The sequence below is a fragment of the Oreochromis niloticus genome, linkage group LG12 (genome assembly GCF_001858045.2).
Source record: "Oreochromis niloticus isolate F11D_XX linkage group LG12, O_niloticus_UMD_NMBU, whole genome shotgun sequence".
NCBI lineage: Eukaryota > Metazoa > Chordata > Actinopteri > Cichliformes > Cichlidae > Oreochromis > Oreochromis niloticus.
In genome coordinates this window covers 24,768,516-24,785,525 of record NC_031977.2, presented here as the reverse complement: position 1 = coordinate 24,785,525, position 17,010 = coordinate 24,768,516, and the positions used below count along the sequence as shown (strand labels likewise).

Below are 17,010 nucleotides of genomic sequence, written 5' to 3'. Positions count from 1 at the left end.
ATCATGATTGTATTTGGGCTTTTATCAGAAGAACAGTCCATCTGCGACAGGGAAGTTTAAAAAAAAATTCAGCACAGCCAGAAATTTGTTCTGGTAAATGACGGATAAAGCATTAATAAAATAAATCATTTTATGTGCTCTTGCCGTTTTTTAGCGCTTTTCTTGCAGGACAGGGACTGATTTGTCCAACGCTGATTCCGTAGTGACTATTGCATTTTCAGAGATTCACTGTGCGCAGTTTTTACGCAAAACAAACCTCACAGAAACTTTATTTTGCAGAAAGTGAAATGATCACAAATGTCAGCAGTAAGTTTTCGTTTTTTATGCAAGTAAATAATTTCCCTCCATTCAGCAGGCTAACAGCAGCCAGCACGACCCCACTCTCTGCCGTGACTGCGCATCTCCGCGCAGCTTTGACGGTCACGTGACTCGTCTTGTGACAACAGGAAGCCGGAATGTCAACAGTGTGAGGATGCTGCTGTGGCTTTGACGCTTTTCAACTCTTCATTCACTAATTTTTAAGGACGCAGACTACAATGACTTCCATTATAAAAGAAACACAAAGGTGGGACCCCCCCGAAAACAATTACATGTAACGACATTTAATCTTGTAGCAAACCCTGAGCTACCTGTAGCATACGAGGGCATGGCAAAAGTCGATATTGTAATTTGTTGCATTAATACATATTAGCAAAAGATATCTATATTTATCTTTTTTTATTTTTTTTTATTTTGGTGAGATTGAATTGCACAAATGCGCCTTCTTCCATTTTAGCCTTACGCGTTTTCTCAGTCTGGTATGGTAACATTAGCAAGTATGTTGGTGGGCTGGAGTAAACGACTCATCCTGTGGTACAGTGGTCGAACTTATGCGCATAATGACTCCGCTTAAGCGGTGTCTTTGTAAAATAAAAATACTACTGGGGTGCCGGGTTAAGTAAAATCCGAGTTCAGTCTGTACAGGTTACTACTTATGGTTAAAAAAACAAAACTACTACAACTTGAAACTGGGCAGGAGTATTGGCCCCCTTTTAAACCACTTATAAGACAGTTGAAATCATATCGTGTAACCGATTTGAATAAAAAAAAACTTTTACCCATTTAGCCTTTCTGTATGTAGTGTAGTTGCAAGAGATTTAAACTTTTTTTTTTTAACTTTTTGACGAAAGAAAAAAAAAAGGCCAGTTTACGATCAAGATACATTTAAAAAAAATCTAAACAAAAACAAAACAAAAAGGTCTGAACCCCTGAATCCTGCACTAAGGGGATCTGGTGTCACTACTATGCTGTTTGGGGTATTTTGCTTGCAGGTTTTGAATCTGGTTGTGAAGCAGGATCGCTCAGAAAATGGTTCTAACGGACATAGCCTGGCTGATTTATCTGCAGCATATCTATTAGTATCGCAACTTATAACGGCTGATAAATTAACATTGAAAGAGTAAAGAAGAGACTGCTGAAACACCCTTCAACCATATTATGAGTGTTGATGTTGCATAACTGGTCCACCAGAGGGCACTCTGCAACTTCCCTTTTGGAAAGAAATACAAATACTACAAATGAGACAAACTGAGTGTAAACGAGTACATAAATCACTACATATTATAAAAATTAGGGAAATCTGTTTATGTTTAGTGGGTCTGAAAGAAAAAAATATCGGCCAGTATGTCAGGATGTTGGACTTTTAAATAATTGATTATCTGTATTTGTAACAGTCTTAATATTCCTGTTTCCATCAGGCTTTACTCGGTGATAACCTTTAGCCTATGTAGCCCAAGAGGATAGATCTCTTCCAGGAGCCAGTGCACTCAACCATAGATAGACAGATGATAGATAGACATGGTTGAGATGCATCTATCTATCTAGGATATTGTGCAATATTAAATAAAACAATGGGCAATGATCTGGGAGTAATATAACATTAAAAAATATCAAATTTGTAAACTAAGACTTTTCATTATTTCATGAAGGTTAATTTCATGGTATCCTCTCTTATAACAACAGTACATAAACATCTGGCAACTGAGGAGACAAGTTGTTTGACTTTTGGGATTTTAGCTGCTCAACAGTCCTGAGTCTTCTTTGCCGTATTTTCGAAATCATGATGCTCCAGATGTTTTCAGTTGGTGACAGTTCTCTTTTGCTACAAAGCCGTGCTGTTGTATTAGCTGCAGTATTCAGTTTACCATTGTCATGTTGAAATATGAGAAGGCCTTCCTTGAAAAAGTCATCATCTGGATGGAAGCATATACCCTTCAGCACTGAAACGTATCTATGGGTTTAGACATTCCAGATGTGCAAGTTGCCGGTGCACATATGCACACACAGACCATCAGGGAAGCAGGCATTTGACCTTAGTGCTGATAACAAGCTCACTGATACTTTTCTTCTTAACCCAGATGATGTGGCGTCCACGTTTTCCCAAAAAGAATTTCAAACCTCGATTCATCAGAGCAGTTTTCCATTTTGCCTCAGTCGATTTGAATTAAGCTTTGGCCCAGAGAAGATAGCAGCATTTCTGGATCATCTTCACATGTGAATTCTTCTTATATGCTAGAGCTTTAATCTGTATTTGTGGATGACACGGGAACTGCATTCACAGACGTATGCAGTGATTTTTATGACAGAATCATCCCTGTTTTTAATTGTCCCTCGTGCACAGAGATTTCTCCAGATTCTCTTTGTGGAGATTGGTGAACTTCTGCCAATCTTTACCTCTGATAGTCTCTGTCTCTCTAAGATGCTGTTTTTGTACCCAGTGATTTTACTGATATGTTGCTAGTAAACCGAAGTAGGTGCATAATTTTCATCTAGCTCTGGCATCAATTTTGAGCTAGATGCTCAAATATAGTGATGAAGAAATGAAAGACCTTTAAATTTCAGTTATTTTTTTTACAAGGATCATTCATGCATCTGTCTGGCTTAAAAACATGAAATAAATGACAACAAAATCAAAACATGTGTATCTGCCACATTGTTATTAGTATTATCCCAGAATTCTACATTCACTCTGTAGTACATAGCCTCATTTTACACTGCCATGCACTCTTCACACTACAGCTGATGTTCTTTTTTACCTTGTAAGATCTGCTACTTCGGTACAAAACAATCAGCACTTTACGTTTTTAGTTAGAAGCGCCTTTGAAATTCAATGACAGTCAGAGAACCATCTTTCATGCTGAGCCCTGAACTCTGATTCTTAACTAAGAGATCTGAGAATGTCCTACATCAGTGTCATTAACACTTGTGACTCTTATTTTTTTCTTAAACAGCATAAAAGAAGCAGTGACTTTCATCAATGCAATTGATGTGAACAAGTTCTCCAGACTGATCTCCCGCATCATACAGAAGCTTCATCTGAAGGTATGGAGACTGCACAATGTTATCTGTGCCAAAGATGAGAGGCTTCGCAGCAAAGCTGTCGTGCATGCATAAAGACTTACTGGAGCATCGCTCACACTTGACTCTAATTAATGCACACGCAGACCTGAATCTGCTAATCTTTCTGGTTTGTCACAAGATTGACTCGTCAAACTAAATGTTTTATTCAAGGGACTCTTTGCGTGGTTTCTTTATTTTTTTGAAGTGCTAATGGGTGGCAGTGCAACTTTTTAAAATAATAATATTTAATGCCATAGACATTTTGACATGTATCAACAGGTGATCACATTATTTAATGTTCTTATGCTGCAATTCAGCCTAGCGGATGAATTGTTTTGTTGATATTTATGAAATTAGAATGAATATTTTAACTCCTTGTTAGTTTATGCTTTGTTTTTTATTCATACAGTAGCAGTTTTTCAACCTTTTGCATGTCTGATGTCAAGTGCTACAAGCCTCAGTCTATCCATGACCTAGCATCCACATTAAATAAAGACTAGGGGCTTTATTTACTTAACTGGTGGCACAGTGGTACAGTAGTTAGCACCATTGGCTCACAGGCCCAGAGAGAACTTGCAAACTCAGAAGCATTCAAACCTGTGATGTTCTTGCTTTGTGGGTTATGTCCAGGTACTCTGGATTCCTCCAAAGCCATGTTCATGTTAGGTTAACTGGCAATTCTAAATTGGCCATAGGTGTGAATGGTTTTCTCTCTGTCTCTCTATGTTAGCCCTGTTAAACTGGCAACCTATCCAGGATGTACCTCCCTTCTTACCCTATGACTACTGAGATAGGACATTGGCTTTAGCTGCTATATGACCCTGAATTGGATAAGTTGAAGAAAGCAGAGTGACAAGGACTTAACTTTGGAAATTGTGATACTGCAATGTTGCATATTTTGGTTTAAAAATATCCAAAATAAAAATAAAACTATAATAAAAATCTGTTTGTTGACTGAACTGACTGTCACTCACGAGTGGCAGCAGAGGAGCCGCGCGCAGCAAAACATTAGTGTGAGTAATATGAGTATAATACTGTATGTTGCTTATGAATATAAGCTCCTTTCAAGGAAAACCTTTGTTGTTGTCAGACTTGTCAGATTAACACTGACACCCACATACTGTGTTTTAAAGCTAATTCTGAAAATTTTTTGATTGTCAAGCAGACAGTGGCCTTTCGTTCATATACTTAGTTATTATTTCAGGATGCTTTTACATTACATTGGGCTTTTTTCTACACAGGGAGAGCGGACGTTCAGTGAGGAAGAGGAGGAAAAACTCCAGGCTGCTCTCTCATTGGATAAAAATGCTCTCAACCTAGTCTTGGAAACTTCTGCCTTTATATTAGAGCAAGTGAGTGGTCACCAGACATCCTTTGTTACGGCTGTGCTTATCTTGATAAGCTGGACTTTCTTTTTGCTAGTTTGAGAATATAATATAATTTTTAACAGGCAACATGGCTGTTAAACATGATGGAGAAGACAAAATAAGAAATAGGTTTTGTGTGGTGGTGAACAAAGACATGACTTGAATCCACTTAGATATGTTGCTGCAGTGCAGATAGAAACATTTCTGTACATTTAAATGTGTTACTGTTCTTTGGTGTATTTGTAAGAAAGATAAATATAAGAGCGATAAGTGAGGTCTTCTGTAGATGGTTCACCAAAGTCACGTGACCAGGCATGTTTACAAGTTTTTACATTGTTTTTCCTGCAGTGCACATAAAAAGTGACTCAAATGATGCACAGCGCTTATTTTACATATTTTCTAAATATCTTAGTACGAGGAGATTGGCATGGAGTCTGTACTGTAGCTTTTGAATCACACAGTGAGCCTATTTCTCCACCTGGGGTCACTGTTGTGTTGCGAGTAGTTGTATTTCCAATGTTGTGTTTGGTATTAGATTAAATGGATTGTTCTTTTATAACTGTAACTGCACAATAACCCCATGTAAATTATTACATTTGATGCTGATTAACACATCCTGTCTTCTTCTCTCATCACCTTTACTAGGCAGTGTATCATAGCGTAAAGCCGGCCTCTTTGCAACAACAGCTGGAGATGGTCCATCTAGCCCCAGAGAAGGCTGAGGTGTTCTCTCAGACCTGGGCAACTACTGGACCCGAACTGGTGGAGAAACTGAAACGTAATTTGTTTGCCCCGAAGAAGGTACAGGCTAAGGGTTTTTTTGTCCTCGTTAGCATCAGACTGCTTATTTTTATTTAGCAGAATATACACAGCAAACCCTTTACAGTTTGTTGTTTATGTTTTACAAACAATCTATCCAAACAAGAGTTTTACCACTGATGCAGAAACTGCATCCATCACACTACAGTGCGTGTAAAACAGTTATTCTTGTCATTCATCCACCAGTTGTGCCTGTGCTGGTGTAAATGAGAAATAGAATTTTAGTTGCCGTAAGTCTGTGGAGGATCAGTAAAAGCAAGCGATACAGTATACTGTGTAATATTTTTTTGGGAACATTATTAGTGTTGATATACCTGAACTTGGACTACACCTGCTATAACGTCTTTGAAACCCAAAGCTGCCCGTTATATTTTATTTTCATCGCGAGCCGAGTTCTATTGAATTCATAATGTGATACTGAATTGAAAATAAGCATCAGACTGTCCACATTAAGACTGACCTGCTTTTATGTGAGTTCTTTCCAGCCATTTGGATTACAAAGACTTCTTTCAAAGCTCACACAAGTTGTTTCATTAATTTTAAAACTTGTTTCGCCCTATAACTTGATTAAAGAGCGACACTTCAAACAGCATTCCTTTCAGAGACAAGGGAATTAAGATCAAACACAGAATAAATACGCAGCATGTACACATCAGTCACATTATGCTGGGGCTGTTGCTGTTGTCAGACATTTATATGTCTCACCTGCTCGTGTCTGGCAAATCTTCCCCTCGCTCCCTAATGAATTTATACGTGGAAGGATGTGACAGCTATTGATCCTTGAGAATAGAGTCGTAATTATACTAATACTGTAATAATTAAACTAATATGTTTTGTCTCACATGCACATTTGAGATTAAATTGATTCTCATATTCATACACACCATTTCTATTCAGCAGGCATCTTGTCATTTCTGCCACATGCTCATTGAACATAAAGTCATAAATTTCTTGCTCAATATCAGAACTGGGTGTGAACAATAAAGCTAAAACTGTTAGTTAACCAACTGAACGTTAACTGGCATCACTTTTGATTAAGCAATTAATTGCGTGTATCAAAGAATTTGTAGAGTTCAGGCTCTGGAATATCAGGACTTGGGTCTTTTTTTCTTCACTGATAATATCACAATTGTAAATGCAATATCTTTGGTTGGTTGGACAAAAAGCTGACATTTGAAGATCCCACCTTGGGCAATTATAAATGACATTTTCCCCTGTGTTCTGGCATTTTACAGAGCAAACGACAAAACAATCAGCAGATGAATCAATAAGGAAAATATGCGAGATGTAGCTGTAAGCTCAGTGCTGGTGTCAAATATATATGTGTGTGTCATGATTGACAAATTAAGTAAATAGTTTTTTGAATGCACAGCAGAAATGAGCAACGGTCTTACAAATAAACACAAACCGCATCACCCCAGTGATTTAAGTAGTTGTGAGAACTAAATACCAAAATAATATAAATATCACACATGTGGGAACAGGACCTCAAGTTAATCTCTATGCTTGCTACTGGCTGTTGTGTGATTGAATGGACTATTTGCTGTTTTAATTAACTCTGCTGTTTACAGAGAATTAAGAATTTTTCCTTCATGTGAGGTTGTCGGGGACAGTTCCTTTCATTTCCTGTTTTTTAATCTAAAAATGAGCAAACTAACCTATGATCAAGCAGAAAAAGCAGAAATGTGTTAGAAAGCAACGCCCATGTATTGTACTATTAGAATGCTCATTTATTTTGGCCTATCTTCTACAAGATAATAAAATACTGCAGGTGTTTATTAAATGTATTCAGATTGATTCCTTTACATATAAAGAGACTTAAAGACCAACGACCGCAGAGTTGTAATGTTTATTCCTGCTAATTTGAATGTTTCTACAGTATAAATAAATGCATTTCAGTCCTTCCCCACCTCACACCTGTGCTGTGATGCATCCACAACCAATAAGTCACACATGGTTTATTATTATGGCCTCTCGCTGCATCATAAAACACTTAACTGCCCCGCCTTGACTCACCGCTGCTAATCTATCACACTGCTTCAGCTGACTGGTGAAGTGTCTGTCATTAAATCAACCAAGCAGGTGGGGGAATTGGTGAGGTTGGTATAAGGAGACACTGCAAGTTTTACGAGTTCACATCACATCACGTAGACCGTCCTTTTTTCACTTTTGTTGGAGGAAAGTTTGGATGAAGGGATGAAGTAAAAGTCTACAAAAACGTGGCCATGCGGCATATACAACAGTTTTCAGTTTTCCTTTGTCCTTGTAACAAAGCAATATGGCAAAATGTTAACATGAAGTTTGGAAAAAAAAGTACAATGCTGATTAATTTGACTAATAAGTGCTTTGGAAACATAAAACATAAAAAAAAAAACGGGAAAAACAATGAGAAGGAAATGAAGGATAAAAAAAATCAGGTCAAAAGTACCAAGATAATGAGGATGAGGCAGAAGTAATAATAAAATAGCAATTATTTTATGGGAAAAGCACTTTTTTTAAGTCTTTGAAAAGCTGCCTGAGGCAGTTATTACACTGAAGTGTGAGACGTTATTTTTACGGTTATGTTAATTCTAAAACTGTTTGTGTGTTTCAGCTGGAGTATGTTGGCTGGCAGTTGAACCTGCAGATGGCTCAGTCCAGCCATGCCAGACTGAAGTCTCCCAGTGCCGTCCTCCAGCTGGGGCTCCAGGGTGAAGAGTCTGAGGTATGGACACAAACAGACAGTCTGCTTTTCTTATAGCTTTACTTATCTATTGTAAACATCCTATTTGCTCCAAGTCTTATTGTGCACTTTGATCACAGAGCTGTTCTTTGTAAATGTCAATTAAGAGGCACCATCAGTCTTTCTCTGTTCTTTTGCTAATCCCTCTGGTCTCTGTCTTGACCCAGAGGTAGACTTGCATCTAGCTCCAGGGTAACTGTAGTGTATGGATCAGAGATCAGGGAGCTTGTTATCGGAAACCTCCTGGGTCTTTTTGTTCTCTTGAGAGACTTATTGTGTGGTTGAAATTGGTCAGTATGTTGGGGCATTGTTTTGTTAGCAGCACTGAATTGTTTGAATGCCCAGCATCTAAGCTGTGTTGGAATATGTTTTAGATTTAGTCTCGGCGCCTGCCTTATTGAGGTCACTAGTGAGTTTCTTCATCAAGATTCTTAATAGGCAATTTTTGCCCACAAATAGTAGGACAAATAATTAAGCAGCAATCTAATTAACCTTAAAAATTTGTTCTTCTAAAGGAAAACACCAGGAAGCATGAGCTAAATATTGTTTTGACTTTTTGTTTTCTATCAAAGCATTTTCCTGTTTTTATTTATTTTTATTCAGAGTTTGTTTGGATCCCAATTAGCTAAAACCATGTAGTTACTCTGATAACTGAGACCTCATGAGCCTCCCTCACTCATTTCTTCTTTTTTCCACTGGGAGAGGTAGAGCTCTGTAGCTGCAGTGAAAGCAATCAGAACTCAAAAGACAGTGTCTTTTTAACATTAAATGATTTTCAACCTTTGAAGTTTGAGATTTAATTGAAACATTTTCTTGAGTCTTAATGATTTAATTCTCCTAACAAGCTCAGCCTCAAACATGAAAACATACTTAGTGAAATGTTGTTGATTTTTTTTTTTGAGAAATACTTGAAATGTATTCTGCCGACTATGAGTGTTGCACACAACTTTTGTTTGTTGGCACAGATACTAAAAATTCATTTTTGGCCTTTGGGCACTTGAACGGTTTCTTGTAAAGCAGTTTTTTGTCTCAGAATGGTGGGACTGATTATCCCCACAGCCTGGATAGTGGTGTTCCAGCTGACTAGTCAAGTGTCTTTCTTGCACACTGCTTTGTATTCAGACCCTAGAGAATGTCGGCTCAGTCTAAACGTAGAATTAGGCATGACATATTCAAACTGCTGTCGTCTTAAATGCGGGCCTATAGGCGTCAACCAGAAAAAAATATGTGTTTTGCTTTATCTTTGTGAATGCAACAGCAGTACGTTATTTTTTTTATGGTTTTCTTCTGTGTTCTCCCTAGGCCTTGCAGAAGAGGTATTAATTTATTTAAATCCACTTACACAATTTCCCTTGTGGGAGGAGATAGCTGGGGGGCTAAAACAAGGCTGGTTAAAAGTGTAAAGGGATCAACTTCACTGAACATCATTGAGGTGCACGTTCACCGTTGACCTACAGGGGGCACTGTTGCCTCACAGGTTGGAAAGCAGCCCTCAGGGGCAGTGAAGTGTCTGAGATGGATAAGATTCCTCGTTTAAGTTTGTATTAAGGTACTTTGAGCGTGCACTTTTCTTTTAAATTTCCATTGGTGCTTTCTGATTAGAGTTTCTTGACAGTAAGTTTGTTTGCTTCCAAACTCTGAGAATCCCTCAGTAAAACTTTTGAGATGTCAAAACACTGCAATGACGGAGAAGTAAATTAGTTGTGAATAGAAATGAAATTCTGCTGCAAGTGTCATACTAATTACAGCACAGATTTATAGCACCGTCAGTGCTGGCTGTCTAATGGCGAGGGGAAGGGAAAACAGCAAATGGAAGAAAGCAGAGAATTAAGAGGTGACAAGGACAGAAATATTGAGATATGAAGGTGAGAGAGGAAGTGAAAACAAGTAAAACAATTAAAGAGGATAGAAATACTGAAGAAAATTGGGATCAAGAAAAGAAAGCAAAAGATGTGTAAGGGGATGGCAACAGTGGCACTTTGTGTTTTATTGATTGCTTGGAACCTAAGTGGAGAGTAAGACTCTCTCATCCGACTGGCCTCCTACTTCATTAGCACTCTTCCTGAGGAGGAGGACTGCCAGGGGGCTTCACATCTCATTCTCCAAACTATATGTGACGTACAGTGTATCTGCAGTAGAGTGGATAAGATGTTAGAAGGCATACTTGAAATTAAAAGTGAGTGCAGTGGATTTTTATATTTGTTTCTGTGTTTTATTGAAGTATATAATATCAGGGGAAGATCTTCATAACACCCTCTGTCTCTAAAGTGTGTGGACCAACACGGAACTTATGGATTATATTTTCTGTTTCAATGATTGTGTGACCTCACCCATGTGAGATGCTATTTTCCTCATAACTGAATTTGTATCGGGTTCGGTGAAAAGTTGCTGTTTCAGATATGAAAACAGAGGAAGCACTGCAGTACATCGGCACACAGGCATAAATGTCTTCTCATGCACTCCTTAATATTTCAGGAGTGAGAGCTCTAGTTTACCCTCATAAGGACCGGTGAGATTGGCCTCGTTCAGTGAAGGTATGACGCAAGACCTGTTGCATTGTTATCCCAGTGGGGAGGGGGCTGAGACAGAAAAATGACTTGATTGATCTGCTGTCAAAAGGAAAGAAAAGTTAGGGGGAAAACTTGATGTGAGCAGATGATGGAAGGGAGAAGATCAGGATGCAGCAGAAGGTGATAGCAAGGACAAACAATAGAGAAAAGACTACAAAGAAAACTCGAGAACGGCAACTGAAAGATGAGAGTGAGAATTTGCTGAAATTTCTCATGCAGTTTGTATTAGGCTATGTGAGGTCCTCATAATAGTAGTATGTATGGCATGCGACTTTACGACAGGAAGTGTTTCTGAGCTTCTGAGAAACAGGAATGTCTGCTTTTATCTGTATTTTGAGAAGGTTTTTGTTGGCATGCTAGCTAGACTGCAGATAACCCGATTAAACATTTCCAGCTGCATAGACCTTCAGATATAAATGCATAGTTTTTTCCATTTTATGTCAGAGGTGTGTTGTTTGTGAGACTTTTGCCTTTAGAGAAATAACGATGCGTAAAGCAGATACTGGCTTTCTACCCAGCATCTGCTGCATGCATACTGGACTGCTTGAGTTTGTAGCACCACATGGACGTCTCCCTTTCATTCTCCAAGTTGCTGAGTTTATCCTTTGGTGCAAAACTTTTTGAAAATCTTCAAATATGCCGGTAGGTTATGAATGAAAGAAACTGACAAAAAAATAAGATTCTTAGTTTCATAAATTTCTGTATTTGCATCTCTAGTACAACAAACCAACATGCCAACAAACCAGATGGCACAATTTTGTACAGCAGCAGAGACAAAAACGTAAGTGTTGAAAACTTGAGGAAGTGAGATCTTTTTTTAGCCATATGTTTTCATGATCACACCATGACTGGGCCACAAAGTATTTAATAAGATATTATTATTTTTCTGTGATTATTGAATTTGTAAAAAGATACAGCTTACAGAAAGCAAACATGCAAGAGGAGAATATTTCAATAATAGATAAAAGAAAGCCAAAGATAAAAAGGGCGCTGAAAGTAAAACATTAAAGTGGATTATTCTTGAACTAAACTGCAGAAACTCTGCATTATTCACAGTTGAAAATAATCTTTATTTATCTTATTTATCTCTGAGGTGCGGAAATACTGGCTGCCTCTCAAAAGCAAAGGATTTGAACACAAGGTGGGCGGGGGTTCGGTGTTCACAGAGATGGCGGAGATGATTGGAGATTTAAAGAAAGTACACCTAATTTCATTTCTAATGTTTTAAGTATCAGGATATAATAAAAAAGAATCTAGTCCTTAACAGGTCTTAAAAGATGAAAAACACCACGTGACCTATTTACACCATGTCATTATTTATTTAACAAAAACAGACAGTGTGAAAAACTAAGTAAAGTTAATGCATTCACAGGAGTTATGAGGGTAAGTAGCAGCCATGTACTGTTTATTAAACCAACTAGTAGTCAAGCATGGTGTTGGAGGTGTGACGATTTTGGTTTGTTCTGCAACCACAGGACCCGGGTACCTCGTAGTCACTGAGTCGACCATGAACTCCTCTGTATACCAAAGTAGAGTCTAATGTGAGGCCATCTGTCCAACAGCTGAAGCTTGGGCAATATTTTGTTATAGTACAGGACAATCATGCCAAGCACACCGGCAACAGAATGGCTGAAAAACAAAATAGTCAAGGTGTTGCAGTTGTCCAAAGTCAAGACCTCATCCTGACTTAAGTGCTGTGCCAGGACCTTAAGAGAGCTGTGGAGAAACAAATGACCTCAATAAATTGAAGCTGTAAAAAAGAGCGGGCTAAAATTCCTTCACAATGATTTGAACGACTAATAAAGTCACACAGAAAACAATTCAGGTTATTTCTGCTAAAGGTGGTTCTGTTTAATGTCGGGGTTTGTTTAATCACACTAAATAAATAATGGCATTATGTGATGTAATGTGCCATATGTTGTTGATACTGAATTATTTTTTTAGACCAGTAAGGAGTAGATTTTTTAAAACTTATGCCCTGTATAAAACATTTAAATTGACAGATAGTGTACCTTCATTTTACCATGACTGTGATCATATTTAGGAACTGTGTTTGACATCGTATAGAAGAAAGATTGTCTGAATCTCAGTGTTTAGACTAGAGTGAAGCCTGAGTTTTTAGAGCACGAGAATTATTTGTACATATTCCAACTTCATTATTTGAAATTTTGGGCATGTTTGGTATTGGCAGCCATAATTTCTAAAGTATATATGTGAGACAAAAAAAAATAAAGACACAGTATCAATCGATCCTTTTAAGTATATGATGTAAGGTAAGCATTTGCAGGGCCATTAGTCATACTCAAAATATTTGGCCACAGAATAAGCAGCTTAGTGTAAACACGTCAATCAGTTGCACTGTTAATTTGTGCGGCACAACACTTTGGGAATAGGACAGAGAGAAAACCCACTTCTGATGGAGGCTTTTTGAGGAGGCTTTTTATGAGTGAGTGGATATTACATCCTTAGCAGTGCTTAAAGGAGCACACTGGGTCTTTTTCTGTTTTGAAACGCTCGGATAAATAATTTGAGGAAAAGACAGATATTCCATGGAGGAAAGTACAAGTGGCTATACTCAAGTGGGCACAGCCTGCATTTGTTTAAAATTTTTGTTAGCTTGTAAAACAATATTACAAATCAGCCTTTTGACCCCTTTTAGCGGTGCTACTTGTGACCACCTTAAGATAGACTGATTGATTTAAAAAACCTTTGGATGCTTAAGTTTGTTTTCTAAACATACATTCATAAAAAGGAAATTTTGATGTCACTTTAATGAGTCTTAAAATTAAAATCCTTTACCGCTCTTGGTGTCTGTCTCTATCTTTTGGCATTAGGATGAGCCACTGGCCTGCTGACCAAAGGCTAGGGTGAAAATTATAATACGGAACATCCACTTGCAAGGCAGACTCTGTCGATTTTAATATTTATTGTGCGCATGCTAGGCTGCAAAAGCACGGGGTAAGAGCTAGCGAGCTAATGTACCCTCTACATGCTGGCTCCGACTTCAAAGGATATCTTTGCTTGATAGCTTCAGACAGACTTGATGAGAATTGATAAAGCAAAGCTCTTCTGAGTTTTTAAGCCTCAAAGGGGAAAAAATGTACTAAATGCAGCTTTGAGACAAATCCCAGACTTTTCCCAACAGATTTTTCTTATGTTCTTCCTATGGCCTATTCAATCAAAAACTTGTAAGCAGGAATAGCTTTTCCCCTAGAGCTGGAGTTTCCACTGGACGCCGCCCAAGTACTTGTTTCATTCAGTCTTGTTGTTTTTCATTTCACTGTGGGGCTCAAGTGACTGGTTGATACAACACCCTGCTGGCCTTAGAGCCTCAATCCTGATAAGGAAAACTCACTCTACAAAACTTATAACAATAAAAATAAAATATTTCTTTAAAATCAGACAGTTTTAACAAACCTAGCGACGTCCTCCCCATAATAAATAAGAGGGAAAGCAAATATACACATGAAGGAGAGAAGAGGAGAAGCTCAAACTCAAGGAGGATCTTCTCTAAGTGTCTGTCACCCAAGATAATCGGAATTTGTTTTGTTTTTGTAATTTCTAATTATAAAATGAAAATGGCAAATATTTGCTATATCTGGCTTTTCAAATGTAAATGTTTGCTGTTTTTTATTGTTTAACTTTAACAAATGTTTAGTTTGATAAAAGGAGCAATTTGAGAATTTTACTGTGGGCTTCAGAAAACGAGGATTTATCACAGTTTCTGACAGTTTGTAGACTAATCAATTAATTGATTGAAAAATGTAGCTAGAGTAAGTATAGAGAAAATACTTTGTTACTTAAAAGAAGTTCAGAGGTTAGAGATTAGGGTCAGCACCTCTGATCTCAGAGAGATACAGTATTTCACTCCAGGTAATTTCAGTCCACTAACATTGATTTTTATTAACAGGCGTCTCCTCTGGTCCTCTTTTCAATGTCTGGGCTCGCTTTAGACCTCACAATCTCAGCTTTTTGCTATATAAATCGTGTTTAAATGCATCTGTCATTTTAACTGCACTCACCTGTTTCTTAAATGTCACAGAGTACAAACAGATCACTATATTATAAGACAAAACTGTAACCAAAGTAAAACAGTCAACAGTCCATTTCTTGTAGCGTCTGGAAAGGGAACAATTGAGTTTGTTTTGCCTCACTGTTCCTGATGGATGGTGGATGATGCTGTGGTAGTTTAAACAGCTCTCAATAAAATTTGGACTCGGAAGAGTGGCTTCTTTCTCGTAGGCAGAGTGTTTCTAAGCATCAAATACGCATGCTGTTAATTGTGCTCATTCATACGCAAGTGCTTCTTTTCAGAAAGAGCATATTTCTGATTCCTGATTCACATTTCGGGGTCTTATTCTGTCTGATTCCTCCAAATTTGCATTGTTTTACTCCAGTCCACGCTTTCAGCGCTTTTCCTTTTTATCGATCCCCAAATAAATTTTATGACCTAGTTTTTTTTCTCTCCTGTCTTTTATTTGTGATTTTTTTATGAGTGAATCTCATAAATTTGTATTATTATTTTTTTGTGTGTCAAGTTGTCCCTAGCTAGCTCCAAAGTATAAGCCAACTAAATGTAGTTTGTGGAAACCTGTTTTTCTTATCAAAGCATCCAACATGAAAGAGTTTTTTTGTTGTGTGATTCTAATTTATTTTCTCTGTTTTGGCTTATAGCACCAGTGCTGTAATGAAGGAGGAATGAAAGCTCTGTGTTCGAAAGCACACAACAATACACACTCGGCACACGTTTTGAGCCCTCTCAGTGAAGGCTGTGACTTTATTTATTAACACTGTGTGATGAGGCACGCAATTAAACATCCCTTTTCGACTTCTGCAAGGAGGTGCTGTGATCAGAGCCTCCCTGAACGTCCCTGCTTGCCTCACGTGTCTCTGTCAAAGCAGCATCACGAGGATGCGGGGCAAACTTTAAACACAATTCGAAGTCCTCCTGACAAGTTACGTAAGGCCTCATTCTTGCCTCCCACATGCTGTCGTCATGTAGACCCAAAAAACAACTCATCCACTGTAGATCCAACCTTTTCATTTTTCCATTTGAGGGATTACATGGCCCAATCAATATATTTGAGAGCTTTGATGTAAATGGTACCACGTTCAAATCCTTCACACCAAGCCACCCACCAGCCGGGAAGGACAAAAGCAGCTTTGTCTCAGTCTCTACTTGCCTTGCTCTACATGTCCCAAGATGCTTTGTTGCTTTGTGTGCACATCTTTTTAAGGGTCTCCCTTTCTCTCTCCATCTCTCTCTGTCTCTTTCTCCATCTCTCCCTCGCCCTTCCACTTTCCCACTGGTGATTTGTTTTTCTCCTGTGGGATTTGGGATCCCATTCATTCAGAGTGCATTGTTCAGCTCTTATCCATTCTAGTGGATGGGCCCCGAGATGCAGAATGGGTGACTGTGGGTGCTCTCGTCTCTGCCTTCGCTCTCTCGCTCTTTCTCTCTCTCTTTCTCCCCCCAACTTCTCGCCACCCCACTCCTTGCTGCTTGCCATACGATGATGTCATGGCTCCTATTTGCTCCGGGGGTACCCATTGATTCGATCTCCCCATTACACACTCTCTATATCTCTCCTGTCCACCCCGCTCTCTCCCCAACCTCCACTCCTGTTTTCCTCAGCCAATCCCCTTCCCAAATTCTTTCGCCTCTTAAAAGGCGCCTGGGGGATTTGGGTATGTTTGGATGTTGTTTAGCACACCCACGGTACATGCTTGACACCCAGATAGGCGAACCATCAACCCTGCAAATCCAACTGCAACTCCCATTTAAATCTCATTGATTTAACGTCCCCCTTTTATTCTCCCACTCCTGTGATCAGCTTTTATTTCTCTTTGGTTATTCAGCCTGGTTTGTTTTACACCCAGTTTGTGAAGTAATCATTAATCCCCTGTTAATCTGTTGGCCATTTTGTAGAAGCTGGTAGAAATGCTTAAGAGTGCCATTTTCAGATGTGCGTGTGTGTGTTTTTTCTGTTCGTCATTTTAATTTTTTTGGCATTTATTTTTGAGAAGCTGCTCTGCCACTTGGCTGAACTATGCTGGGGTGAGAAATCTATTTGAGTTTAAACAAGACGCACTGATTGCAGAAGCATAGAGCCAAATCACATCCATTCATTCCAGTGAAAGTTATCTGATAGGC

The 17,010-nt window shown here is 38.5% G+C and overlaps 1 protein-coding gene across 2 annotated transcripts in view; it reads left to right on the top strand.

The window, feature by feature from the left end:
• The first annotated feature begins 409 nt into the window (after window positions 1-409).
• commd10 (COMM domain containing 10) overlaps window positions 410-17,010 on the top strand; it is a 65,090-nt gene continuing 48,489 nt past the window's right edge. For both annotated transcript variants that reach the window (XM_005473451.4, XM_025897112.1), the window contains exons 1-5: window positions 410-565; window positions 3,270-3,360; window positions 4,620-4,730; window positions 5,391-5,546; window positions 8,158-8,268. In XM_005473451.4, the coding sequence (XP_005473508.1) occupies window positions 537-565; window positions 3,270-3,360; window positions 4,620-4,730; window positions 5,391-5,546; window positions 8,158-8,268 (498 nt within the window). In that variant the 5' untranslated portion in view covers window positions 410-536. The remainder of the gene's footprint in view (window positions 566-3,269; window positions 3,361-4,619; window positions 4,731-5,390; window positions 5,547-8,157; window positions 8,269-17,010) is intronic.